We start from the raw sequence: 14,199 nt of genomic DNA on the forward strand, positions 1-14,199 counted from the left end.
ATTTAATTAGACAAACCTAATTTGCATAAATACATTTAAACCATTCTATTACCAAAACCAAAAAAGCTAAAAAATAAAAATAAAAATAGTACTCAGCTGACAGAATAACTGTAATATTTATTATTTAAAGATTTAGCTGTATGTCCTGTAATACTTGAAAATTCTGTGGACTGCATTTGACATCCTGTTTAAATGATCTTCACATGGCCTTATCTGTAGACTGAAATCACATGGTACATTTTGTTCAAAGTCTGTACTTTTATTTGGACTGTGTCCTTGTTCTAAAGTTAGGCTTGTCTTCCATGAAATATCCCTTATCGATGTACCATCATTCAGCTAATATCCAAATAACCCTGAAATAAACTGGTTAATTAATAACAATCTCCTGTTATGAATGAATCACTTTGGCCGAACATTTCTAAAAAGTGACTGAACTATAGGAACGACTGCGAGGACATGTGTGTTGACATTCTGGTTGTAATGTTTGCCGTCTAGTGGAAATGGAAATGAGTGGAAATATGTACAGTGTAGTGACCTGTGTTTTTAGGTAAATTGGGAGAAAAGATTTTGGCAGTTCCAGCCTGATAAGTGAAGGCTAATACAGAACATAAACCCCCTGATAGAAAATATTTAAATATGGCTTGACTAGTTAGAACATTCTCATATTTAATATATTACACATATCGTTTGATGCATATAAACATGTTCTACTGTAACAATGAGAAGTAATTTATTGTACATATGATTATAAAGATTTTGTATTCACCAAAATATACAATGTACATCGTGTGTGTGTGTGTGTGTGTGTGTGTGTGTGTAAATGATAAAAATGTCACTCAGTATTACATGATATTGATTTATTTTGAGATGAAGCATTTTTTGATTTACCCATGTCATTTAAGTTATAAACATGCTAAAAAAAAATGTGTCATTGGTAATTAAAGCAGAAAATATGTCAAAAATTATCAACCTAGTAATTGGAATAATTTTCAGTCACTTTAACACTTTAACCATGCTTATGCAGTATAAACATTCATGTCATGTGTACGTGTAGACAGCCACGCATTAAGCAATAGAAACGCCTATGATGTTTTTGTCTTTAAACAAAAGGAGCTTACGAAAAAGCGAACACACTCCCAAGGATATCTGAATGTACCTCACGTATTAGCACTGTTACAGTCGTTTAAAACAGTTTGTTCCCTGACCGGGAATCGAACCCGGGCCGCGGCGGTGAGAGCGCCGAATCCTAACCACTAGACCACCAGGGAGGCGCTAGCTAAGGCCGACCGTAGTCTTCTTTAAGGTTACAATAATAATAAAACGTTCTCGCGAATAAGACGAGTTGTAAGAATGTTTAAAGATTTGGCTGGTAATTCAATAATGACAAATTATCTTTGCTTTGCCCTTCGTTTTTATGTAAATACCCCGACTCACACGAATGAACATAAACAAAGACCAACAAAGCGGTCAGTCTGGTTTGATCCAGTTTGCAGAACAGCGGACAGTACATGGTTGTTCGTGACGTCACCACGCTGTATAAAAGGCCGCTCTCCGGAGCTGAAGTTAGACAGCATTGCGGTATCGCTATTGGACGTGGAGGGTTTTAGCCACCCAAATCTTTTCAAATGGGCCCCGTTGCCTAGCGTTTTCCCCCTAAAAGCCTCCGACTAAGTTGCGCAGGGTGCTACGAAACATCAGCACATACAAGAAGGTGAGTTTTAAGAGCGATTCCGAGGACACCCAGTGCATGTTTTTTTGTGTTTTGGGGGAGACATGGCACGTCCGCTATGATGGTGCGGGTGGGAGTCGTGAGGCGCTGTTGTTTTGCTCTCTCGGTGTGCTAAGCTATTAGTGGACTTTTTACTGATGAATCCACAAAGCTCATTATTAATTTACGAATAACAACTATGTAACTTGTATGTTGTTCGGTTATAAATGTCATTTGTGCGTTTTCACGCAAATCATGACGTTTTGTAAAGTTTTATTGTCTAATACAGCTACAGGGCGGTTAAGACAGTCGGCCTAGTTTTAATATTTTCATTTAATATGTACTTAATTATTCGATTAACCTTTACTGAGCATACTGTACAGAATAGACTTCGTCTTGTTTTTCCCAGTTTCCATAAAAACAAGAGACCGTTTAGAGTTTGATTTATGGAAAGATGGGTAAACATTTGAGAAACTACTCGAATACAATGTTTACTTTAACATTCACATTAAATGATAAAGCTCAGCTATGACCACCTTTTTAAATTTTCTTTGTGTAATACTCCACCTTCAGTAGTTGTTTTATCTCTCGTAAAAGCCATTCAACCAGATTTCTTCTCTTTCTAGGTTACCATCTAAAGCACAGTTAACAAGTGTGAAGCATGGCAGCTATCCCAGCTAGTGGATCTCTTGTAGCCACCCATGACTATTACCGAAGTAAGAACGTCACCCATCATTAATGAGTACATGTTGTACAAGCTTCATCACACTTTACTTGCATTGCCGTATCACAAAAACACTGTTCACCAGTCCCATCTGTCTGTTCTCAGGGCGACTTGGCTCTACATCAAGTAGCAGCTCGTGTGGCAGTTCGGAGTACACTGGGGAGGTTATTCCACATCACCCAGGTGTGTTTCATAGCCTGTGAAATTATCTTTTTTTTTTTCATTGATCTGATAATTTTTACATCATGGCTACTTCAAAACTGTAGAGATCTTAACAACTCTTGCTCTGTTAAAAAAAAAGATTGTAAGTAATATGATTTAGTAGATGTGCTAAAAGGGATTGCGTTCATGCTTTGTTTTTATTGATTTTATTTTTTTTTTGCCCCCTCATGTCCCTGTTTTTTCCAGGCCTGCCCAAGCAAGACTCTGGTCACTGGTGGTCCAGCTTCTTCTTCGGGAAGCAGCCGGGTATGGGCTCCCTGGCTGAAGAGGCCCAGCAAACGTGAGTCGTAAGCTCCTGAGTTCATTTAAAATATATATGTTTTTTGTTTGTTTTTTTGTTTTTTAACTCTGTCTCAAATTTGACTGTGCAGATCAGGGCTGAGCGTGAACAACGGCCAGGTGATGTGTGTTGCTCGGGATCTGGTGAAGAGGCAGTTCAGCGAGAGTAGTGATGCTGGGAAGTCGGAGGCAGGGACCCCTCATTCCTAACCAACGCTAGGGGACGGGGAATTGCCCCTTTTTATTTTTTATTTAATATTATTTTACCCCTTTATGTGTAGAATAGTTTTTAAGGTTACTTCATAACCATTAGTTTGTGGAATGAAGTGTTTTTGTACGTTTTTACACATCTGTAACACTGTTTTTGTTACTACTTTTCACTGTCACTACGTTCACAAAAAAAATTAAATGTTAAACTACCCAAAACTTTGATTTTCTTGGTTATTATGAGTGGTGAATGTATGTCTGTTACATGTTTTGCAAATGTCAAATCCAAAGTGAACTCTTTTAATTGTTACTTACACCCAGATTAAGTGCTTATTAAACACACTTTTTTTTTCCATGGTAAATGTGTAATAATGCAGCAATACTTTAAACCATTTTCATAATTGGTTTATTCAGTCAGTGTAAGCTTATTTTTGTGCTTAACCCTGCGATTGTTTGTGAATGTGTTGACGCAGAGTTCCTAATGAAAAGCGATAAAGCTGTCCCTTTTTCTTGACGTGTTTAAAGAGCTAATCTCAAGCTGTTACGTAACTGGCATGTTCATTCAGCTCGTGTGAGTCATGTGTGTGTGTGCATTCTGTTTGGAAACTTCCTTTTGAGTCACATTGAACATTAGGACGAACAAGGCTGTGAAAAAGTGAACTAGTCAACAGGGAGATACATTTGAGTAAGGAGTTCAAATGCTGATTCAGGCTGTGATATAATGTAATAATGAGGAAATGGACTAAGGACTTTTTTTCCCACCAGATAATTTAAACAGATAAGTACAAAGATTCTCCTCATGGGTTTGCATATTTTTCGGGTCACTGAGCCCTAATGACCGTGGTAATGCAAAAGGTTTTTCTGTTGTACAGACTATCCTTTTTTCCAGTCTCTCTCTTCCCCTGTGCTTGGCAACAAGTTGGTGCAGGGGGGATCAAGTAAAGCTCTGATTGGATGCTGAGAAATGAGGCTGCACACATCCTTAACTAGGGGCCAGGAGGGTCAACACAAGAGAGTTGTTTTTGCCCTTTAGGGGAAAATAAGAAGAAATTACTAGGGGAACGCATGACTAGACAGAACATTACATGTCTTTTTTTCCACCCTCCTGGTTGAATGAAATGGCCTAATATGCACAGGTACAGCTGTTAGGAAACTATTCACAGCATGTAGACCAAGTCTTTAAACTCAATCTCTAATAGAGTTCAAAAGGAAAAGAATATTCTGTGGCTCAGGGAATGTCGGGTATAGTCTTTAGATAAAGTGTTGTTCAGATGTCTATTTGATCACACGGCCAGCAGGACCTAGCTGTTTGGTTGAGGCTGGCCTGGATGACGGACTTTTCCAAACAAAGCTTAAGACCCATCGTTTTGGCTCCTGTTCTGACAAACCTGCACAGAAAATCACAAAGATCAATCCAAAGTGTTAAGGACTCTTGCATATAGGTAAATTTATGAAAAATTTGTATTTTAAAATATCAGTATTTTGCTTTAACACAACTAAAACAGTCACTATTGCAAACATCTGTACCCCTGAACATGTGTGCAGTTATACTGTATAGTCATGTGGCAACAGTACAGTTAAAAAAATCGTGGAGATGGGGAAGGGGAGCAATCATCGTGCCCAGGTATGGTATAAAACAATCATGTCAAGTGTGAAAACAACCTTAGAGTTCTCAGTTCGTCTAGCGGATGTTTTTACTGGATGAAAATATGAGGACACTGAGAAAGCCACAGCAACAGCCACCCTGAGAAAGCTGTGCCATCATAAGGGTGTGTCACCATAGATATAGTGCTTCTATTTCTACAAAGCAGCTAAATTGTAAGACACCCAAAACAAGTATGCTTCAAAGTTGAAGTAAGAAAAAAAAAATCACAATGAGTAATCATTTGTACAGTGAACACAACATTTCTTCCCCCAGTAATGATAATCACTGCAAAGATGATGGAATCTGTTTATATCTACACTCTGAATTCCTGAAGTGTGTTTACTGTACCTTGGTGTGACGAGGCAGTTTTGAAGGTAGTGACCTGCCTTCGCCTTGCTTCTGACAAACTATAAGAGAAACTGTACACAGGCTGTATTGTGTTGGTTGGACTGGAATCTGTGGATAAATACATAAACATGAGTATACAGTATATAGTATATTCAGTATGCAATGTTAAGTTGATGCATTTATCATTTTGTTTATGTAGTTTTTACAAACTCAGAGATAGAGAACAAATATAATTTTTATTTATTTAATTATTATAATTTTTTTAACTAACACTAGCTGCAGTTGTTCACAAGAGAGGTGCCGTTGGTCTTGGGATAACAGCCAGGCCAAAGTGTAGGTTCAGCAAAATACTCGTTGTGTGCATAATGCATTCTGATTGGACTATGTTTATAGAATGGAACACATTTTTGAGCTTTGAGAGTGTTCATGTGGAAAAAGTTAAAGTTTGAGTTCACTTATCGAAAACTGGAAATCTTTTAAAACTTAGACAGGGTGGAATTAAAGTATCTGGCAACCACACCTCTAGCCAAACAGTTAAAAATAGCACTGTACTTACTCTGGTAAAAGTGATTCGTTGCCAGTAGACATGCAGCAGAGTTCACACTGCTCATGGTCTCAGGATTGCTGGACAATATTTGGAAACTCTAAAACGTCCTTTTGGAACCTAACAGAACAAATAGAAGTTTAAAGTGTGTGCTTTGTCACTGCAAATACAATAAAAATGTAAAAATGTCCATGTTTTCCCAGCAAACACTGTCTAGAAATGTTTTAAAGATATATATTTTTTCTGGCAATGACATTTCCATTTTACTTGCAATGACTGAAAACTATAGGAAAAGTAGGTTATTTTAAATCTTCCTTAAAAGTAAAATAGTTAAAAATATATATATAATAATAATAATAATATATATATATATATATATATATACCCGAGTGAAAAACATCCTCAGTTAAATTTACCTAAGCAAAACAATCAACTAAAAATATTTCAACAAACAATACATTTGTATGCACCCGGACTCAATTTTTTCTGTTAAGGCATCACAACATTGCATTAAAAAAGCATTACAAAAGACTTGCTTAACCATTATTCTCAAGAAAAGGGTTGCAATGGATTCCAGGCCATCCCATGCAAACCTGTAAACTGTGCATTACAACATCTAAGAGAAAGTCAGGATATGTTTGTCCCTGATCTATTGAAATTGCAAAGTGTACAGAGGACATCCTTCCCTACACAGAAACCCAAACCCACGCAATGCTAAAAACAGAAAGATTGTTGACATTAAATATAAACCTGTTGATTCTAGATACATGCACCTCTTCTTATCATAAGTGTGTCAAAGGGCAGATGAAGCTCTTTCCCCTCCCTCCAGGCGCAGCACAGTCAAGCTGTTAAAAATATGCAGTTCATCCAAAACAAACAAAGACTTTCTATAACAGTGTAGTGGAGTCCATGAACCATAACCAGAAGGTCTGTAATAAGTAACAACAACAAATATTTCATCTTCATCAAGGCTGTATAGTTATTAGTTTAGTCCAGGAGTGGGGGTTCGAATCTCTCCTTCAGTTTGTGTGTTCTCCCTGTGCTTGATGGTTTCCACAGTCTAAAGACATGCAGTGCAAACTGGCTGGCATTTCCAAATTGCCTGTAGTGTATGATAGTGTGTGTGTTTGCGCATTTCTTTGTGTGTGCTTGTGTGCACATGTGCCCATGGGTTGACACCACCCCATTGTACCCTCAGATCCCCTATACAGGTAAGCGGAAACTTAATCCATATCTTAATATTATAAATAAATAAATGTTAATAAAAAAATAAATAAACAAATGCACCTACAAGTAATATTTGAAAGTTTTTGTTCAAATTTCTGTAATATAAAATGTTTACAGAGCTCCAATACCCCTCATTCAGTGCTGAGCTCATGTTATTGTCTCATGTTCTTCAGGTGCCTATATGGGTTTCCTCCAGGTCTTCTGGTTTTCGTCATTTGCATCCCGCGTTCATGGGTAAGGTTTTAAATTCACCACAATACTAAACTGTTGGTAATTTTGTAAAGTAAATATAGCCAGATAAGTGCTATCAATATGAAATTACTCTAAAAGTAGCACTGTTGATCGCAGATTTCCTGTTATGTTGCACAACATGCCGAATGGGTGCTAAATGACCAAAAGCTTAGGGAGAATAGACTTTTGGTTAAACAGTACAGTAGTGAGGTATTCTTTTACACTAATTACATCTACAGTATAAAACGATGGCAACTGGCAGGTGAACTGAATCCATTGATCACCAACAATATACTGGTGGCAGGATCATGAGCACCCAAGGTATATTTAAGCCTGTGAGGACCAAAGGCCAGTCTGTCTGGTCCATTCCCTCAGAAAAACCAATGCAGCACAAATTGCAAAAAAAAAAAGTAAATGCTGGCCAACAGACTGAAACCAGAATAACCAGTGCACCTCAGCTTGCTCCACATGGGGCCCAGTAGGCAAAGCTCCCAAGGCCACCAATCTGGCTTCAAAATTTCCCAGATCCCCATCTGATTGAGCATCCATGGGATGCGCCAGACAAACAAGCCTGATCCACAGAGGCCCCACCCAACAACTCAGCACCCAAAGGATCCGCTGCCAAAGTCCTGGTGCCAGGCACAACAGCACAAGGCCAGAGATTCCCAGGCAGCACAAGGGGAACCCAAAACTTAGGTGGTTATAATGTTACTGTTTTTAATGTTATGACTGATCAGCATATTAAACTTCAAGTGCTTTAGTTGTTGATGCACTTACTGTTGTAACTCATTTCACATGTTTCTTAGACCAATCACCTTCTCTAGATATTCTGCACAAGTTTCTAGTGCAGGCTGTTCAATTATGCTCTTACTGCATTATTCTCTCAATGTAGCCATGCTTGCTTTTACTAAGTTGACTAAGATAACTGGTAACCTGCTTTAGCATTTAGCCCACTCACTATGTGAGCTACGTCTGCACGACGTGCTATTGAGCTCTTCTGGCAAAATTTCTAAATATAACTTAGAGAGATCATATAGTCCTACCTCAGGGGTGCATCTAGTATAATTTCTTTGAGTTAAATGATGGTGCTTAAAATATATTTAGTAAAAAAATTTAAAAGTTTGTGGATACATCATAGTTTTTTTGCACAGTTTGTGAGCCCTCCTCTAGCCTTTGGAATGGGTGGCACCATTCCTAGCTCATAACTGATACCAACCTGGTGGGGTGTGTTAGGCTGATAGGAGTATATCAGGTGCAGCGGTGGTGCTAGGATGTTTAATTTTATTTTCCCTTAATTGTTTTCGCTTCCTCTAACCCAATGGTTCTCAACCCTAGTTCCGGAGTAGCACTGCCCTGCACACTTTAGTGCTTTCTCAACTCCCAGAACACCAGATTTAACTAATCAATTAATTTACAGTCTTTCCTTAATTGAAGTGGGTATGGCAGAGCAAACAAAACACTACAATATGCTGGGCAGTGGTCCTTCACGACTAGGATTGAGAACCACTGCTCTAATCCTTTATCAGTGATAGTTTCTGACCACAGAATTCCTCTCGGATAGTTTTGCTCTGGACTTGATTTTTAACATATCAGTCACAGTGAGGTATTTAAATTTTCTAGTAGTGCTGCTGTGCCTATGGAATATGTCTACCTGTGGAATAATGTGACCTATGCAGCAGATGAATTCAATAACATCAAAAATGTTTGTATCTACTAAACAAAATCAAGATTGTTATCTTCAGCACAGGTCACATGATCTGTGCAATAAATATACTGGTGCTGTTGTATCAACCACTCAAGATGTGATACATTCATATTCATATGCACAATCACAAGATGAGTATTTTTGTCACAACATCGTTGCAAGTGTTGTAAACTGCATCTTCTACAAAAAAACCAATAATATATGCCTTGGCTCTTAGCATTGTTTTTTGAGCTATGTAGCAGTGAAGTGTGGATGGGTTAAAAGAACCATGCCATGTGCATGGAAAAACAATTTATCATGGGTTATGGCAATAATGCATATGGCAATAATTTATCATTAAAATTTTGGATGATTAAGAAATATGCTATCTGTTGACTGTTGGTGCACTACAACACTGGGGTCTAAAACAAATGAAAGACACAGTATTGTATAAAATTGTAAACATTTGCTGTACACTGAGAAGGTTGCTTTTGGTTTTGGACTTTGTTTCATTACAGTTATCAATAAGATGATGTTTGTTACAAATGGAAGTAAAAGGGTCTTTGGGACATACATTAAAATATATCATGTTTTTTCTTTATTTGTTATTTGTACTATTTATGAGCAGATCCTGACTTATGGTCTTAAAAAAAAAACTTCAACAGATTTTTGAAATCCTTCACAATATAATTTATTTTCATTCCTTGTTATCTACCCTTATACATAGGTAGCATAAGTGGAATTGAACAATTGTTGACAAACTATTAGCTTATTAGATAGATAGATAAAAAAATAGTCATACCTTTATTGCATGTAGACTTTTCAAATCCTTGTTGAGTAATGCTGACTGCTTCTTGCATGTTATAAAGTATAGATGCTTTGGCAGGGAACTGTACGAACATAACAAGCCACCAGGGTCTTTATATAGACTCCTTCCACTCAGGAATCCTCCAGATGCCAGACACCCCAGCACTGCTACGCGATTGGTTAAGGAACAGAGGCCGCCCTCCATTGGCTTTCCTGACATTTTCTCAAACTTAGAGGTGGTGTGATTAAGAGCAAAGCTCTCATATTTCCTTATAAAGTTAACTTTGAAAACTAAAAGAACATGCTTGTCATATTTTGCACCCCTCCCGTCCAACCATTTGAAGTGTGTGCCTTAAGCGGTGCTTCTTTCTAGAAAATAAAGTGTGCATCACAATCAAATAGTATTTATGTAAAGTCATATAATGTAGGACTCGCTACTTCTCCATTATAGTATCATATTAAGGAACTAAAAGCAGAAAGGCCATGTCCTTTTGGATGGATGGCATCCAAATGGATAGCGATCAGCCACTTAATCAGCATGTCTCTCTGGTGACTAGTTATCAGATGGGAACAGACAAATTCTCTTGTGGACTTTGATCCAGTAAAACTCATTTACAACTACTCGGAAAAGGATTAATTTGCAAAGTTGGTAATATCCCTGGCTGAAGGTACCGAACTTAAAAAGGACACAGAGGCATACTGAGACTGAATGTACTGGCAAAGCCTCAGCCTGCTGTAATGTTAATCTGCTACATAATGAAAACTGACATTCAATCATGCCAGGGAAAAAAAAATTAAAAGTTCAAAGAGAACAGAGTCATATCAAATAATCTGCTTGAATTATAGCTCTGAATATCAGAAATGAATATAAAGTGCAGCAGGTAGAGTTGCTGCCTCCGATCTTAAGAATCCTATAGGCTCGTTCTTGAGTGGCTTTTCTCATTTTCTGTGTGTTTTCACTGGATTGCCTAAGAAACTCTATTGCAGGATGTCTGATTCTTTATAGCTGAAATCCAGCACAGTGTAGTAACTTGCCTACTGTATCACAAACTAAATCTGGAACTGAACTCATAAGTCAGATCAGGTGACTACAGTTGTTCACCTTTGTACACTTTTCATATCACTGAAGGAAATGTCTGTTATGTTGCCTCGTGGCTTAATTAAATACATTATGCAGAGCATTAGCAACACTGCACAGGCTGCTACATGTGTAGTAACAATCAGTTCTATATGTACAGTGCTGTAAAAAAGATATTTGCCCCCTTCCTGTTTTTTTTTGTTTTGTTTTTTTGCATATTTGTTACGCTGTTACAAATGATTCAGATCATCTAACACATTTTAATACAATGGTAACCCAAGCAAATGCAAAACACAGTGTGTAAAATATTGTCCAAACCAGCTATCAAGTTTTTGTGATAACAGGCAATAGATCTTTCACATCACTGTGGATGTGTGTATTTTTAATTTATTTTAATTTATTGTTTTTTTTTTACATAGGGTCAGATCATTATCTAACTGGCAAAGGAGGAGGCATTGCAATTATTTTTTAATGATAATGTACGAGTCAAACAAAAGCCTGGAGACAAATTTAACATGTTTAAAGTTTTCTTTACTTACATGGCATAAATAGACAGATAAATACGTCTCCCCATTCGATTTTGCTAATTATTATTTACAGACCCCACAGAGCCATATCTTGAAACTAATTCTCATAAACTTTCACCTCGTAATTTCTTTAGACAAAGCATTAATCATTGGAGACTTTTTTTCTTAGTAATAATATATCCTTATAATCCTTGCCATTCTACCTTAATAAAACAGACCTGTACATCAGCTACTACACACATCAGCTTTATCTTCCAGCTATGACTGGGCCACTGTCTGACCCCACAGAACCTATTCAGGCAAATGAATGCTTAAAAAACAACATTCTTCTACTATCTATATCAGTCGTTCCAAACCTTAAAAACCTGTTCCTGGAGAACCCGTGGCATGCATTTTAGTGTTTTCTTATCTCCCAAACACCCGATTTAACCACTCAGCCTAATTAATAGTCTTTTCTGAGTAGACATGGGTGTGGTACAGCCGGGTAAATGCTAAAATGTACAGAACAAGTTTAGACTTTTTAAACCAATACATTTAAAGTCAGACAATTTGATTAAAAAAAATCATTCAGAGGATAATATAACTATAACAGATCACTGATTAGAATGTTTCACTTCCCATTATCAATTATTTTACCAATGACTAATAATGAATGACTCATGAACTACTGTACCCTGAAAGTAAACATACTCCATTTTTTCATTAGCACTGTCTATGTACCTAATTCTTTTAAATTTACGATTATCAAAGACAAATAATAAAAAAAACTCAGCCCCTTGTCAGCTATCCAACTACAGGCCAATATTAAATCTCCTCTTTATCTCCACTAACATGAAAACAGACATGCTGCATAGGAATAACATTTATAGAATATATCAGTCAGAATTAAGGCTTAATCAAAGCCCAGCACTGGGTAAGGTAGTAAATGACCTACTACTAGCCTTAGTGCAACTTTTGACAACATTTACTGTACTGTTGCTCTTCACAGATTAGAAAATGTTCTAGGAGTTAAGGCAACAGCCCTCTCCTGGCTCAGGTGTTATTTGACTGACTGGCTGATCAGTTTGTAGATGTACACAGTGACGTATCTACACATATTACAGTTTTTTTAATTTTAACATTAAGACCAACTTTGGCAGATTCTAGCGCTAAGCAAGACTTTTGTAGAAGTATACAATTTACCACATTTGATGAGGCTTGCAAGCTGTGTCAGAACATAGCACGCAAGAGGGTATAAGTTGTACCCCTGGGGTGCAAGAGGTTTTCAAATTTGCCCAATTGACAGATAATGACAAAGGTACTCCCCATTGAAATAAGTGCTTACAATTGCATTCCCTGCTATAGTAACTTTCAACTTTGAAACTAAACCTAACTGTTGAGACCATTGTCATAGAGATATGGGGTGAGCTCATTTTACTCAGGCAACCAGTCTCAGGATCTCTGGGAAGCTGTCAAGCCATGCCTTAGCAACCACTTTAGAGTACCTTAGGAACTGATCCCTTAGACTCTCATTATAAAAGACCCTGAGGCACTTTTTGCCATGGCAAGCACCTCTAACATTTTTTTTCCAGAAACTTTACCTGTCTGAAACCTAACAGTTTCTAGATGGAATTTGTCTTAGTACAAGTAATAATGTATAGCCTACTTTTACTAAGACAAAAGGTAGATAGAAATAGGTTTTCTGAGTACATATTACCTCAAGATGGTCTTTTTGTTTCATTATGTGCAGCAGTAAAGAACCGTAGTTTATAATTTTATGCAAAGAAATTATGTCATGCTTCTCTTACCCTTAGGCTTGATTATTTATAGGCTTGATATTTTTTGCCTTATTGTTCCGCTAGGTGCATAAACAAACTTAAGTCAGTCCTTACTAGAACCAGAAGATATGGCCAAATAACCCCTCATTCACATCACACCTTATTAACACTGCACTTTCTGCCAGTTCTACACTTTCTACATTTCTTTCATTTGTATCTGGATTTTTTTTCCCCAGTAAAGCTGGTTTGTGAAAATCTTGAGCCACATTACCTGCTGATTGAACTGTTGGTAACTTACGATATGCCACTTCACAAAGTGCTCGTTATTTATTTATAACTCATATAATGAAGACAACAGGAGTGGGCCGATATTTTTCTTACAAGTCCCACAGTTATGGAATATGGATGTAAATGTGTATTATAACAAGGCTATACCCAATTTTAGAAACTTTCTCAGTGCTGCCAGAATAAAGACATCTATCCATTCTTTTAGAAGACAACAAAATTATCCAATGGATTATTGAGTGCTATCTTCCACTCTTATGAGCTCAGGTTAGTTGACAGTGAAGTGGCTGGTTGCTGCTCATGGCACCCTACTGTCTGTGTTTCCTTCTCCTTCTCCCTTTTAGTTACATTGCCATACCTAGCCATCCTGCCAGCGTATACCTACTTGCATATCCTGCACAAAATATATATTAATCATTTTCATTACATGACACATTTCCTGTTAAACAACTGACTGCACATTTGACCATATAGGACACAGTTACAGTGTTGGTTTATTTATGCCACACTATCTGGTATCACCTAAATAAGGATCGAGTCTGGTTCTTTTCAAGGTTTCTTCCTAATGGTGTCTAAAGGAGTTTTTTCTTGCCTTTATCACCTCCGGTTTACTTTTTAGGGACAAATTGTTAATGCTATAAATTTTTAAATCAATACATTTCTTATTTTCTTTTTCATTTATATAATTTTATTCCAGAAAAACTGTTTTATTTTATGAATTCAAATATTAATTGAATTAAACAAAATAATATTTTATTTCATGAAGCAGCTTTACAGAATACCAGAAATAAAATTTAAACTTGCCTAAATCCATTTGTGTGTTGTGTGTGCGTGTGTGTGTGTGTGTGTGTGTGTGTGTTTATTAAATTGTGCTTAACCATTAACTTGGGAAAGGACCACATTTGATAACTGCGTACACAGTTCCA

At 37.1% G+C, this 14,199-nt stretch overlaps 1 protein-coding gene, 1 long non-coding RNA gene and 1 other non-coding gene across 3 annotated transcripts; 1 reads left to right on the forward strand and 2 right to left on the reverse strand.

The window, feature by feature from the left end:
• Window positions 1–1,196: 1,196 nt before the first annotated feature.
• trnae-cuc (transfer RNA glutamic acid (anticodon CUC)) lies at window positions 1,197–1,268 on the reverse strand. The gene has a single exon. It is a non-coding gene; the product is annotated as a tRNA-Glu (tRNA).
• Window positions 1,269–1,545: 277 nt separating this feature from the next.
• ppdpfb (pancreatic progenitor cell differentiation and proliferation factor b) lies at window positions 1,546–3,359 on the forward strand. The gene is made up of 5 exons (XM_053482143.1): window positions 1,546–1,711; window positions 2,335–2,424; window positions 2,538–2,615; window positions 2,841–2,934; window positions 3,026–3,359. The coding sequence occupies exons 2-5, from the start codon at window positions 2,370–2,372 to the stop codon at window positions 3,141–3,143; spliced, it is 345 nt and encodes a 114-aa protein (XP_053338118.1). The 5' UTR covers window positions 1,546–1,711; window positions 2,335–2,369; the 3' UTR covers window positions 3,144–3,359.
• A 164-nt stretch (window positions 3,360–3,523) lies between these two features.
• On the reverse strand, window positions 3,524–9,753 carry LOC128510121 (uncharacterized). Its single transcript, XR_008356099.1, has 4 exons — window positions 9,622–9,753; window positions 5,690–5,797; window positions 5,134–5,241; window positions 3,524–4,528 (listed from the first exon to the last, which is right to left on the reverse strand). It is a non-coding gene; the product is annotated as an uncharacterized LOC128510121 (long non-coding RNA).
• Between the last annotated feature and the right edge of the window lie 4,446 nt (window positions 9,754–14,199).

Source organism: Clarias gariepinus, chromosome 22, assembly GCF_024256425.1.
Source record: "Clarias gariepinus isolate MV-2021 ecotype Netherlands chromosome 22, CGAR_prim_01v2, whole genome shotgun sequence".
NCBI lineage: Eukaryota > Metazoa > Chordata > Actinopteri > Siluriformes > Clariidae > Clarias > Clarias gariepinus.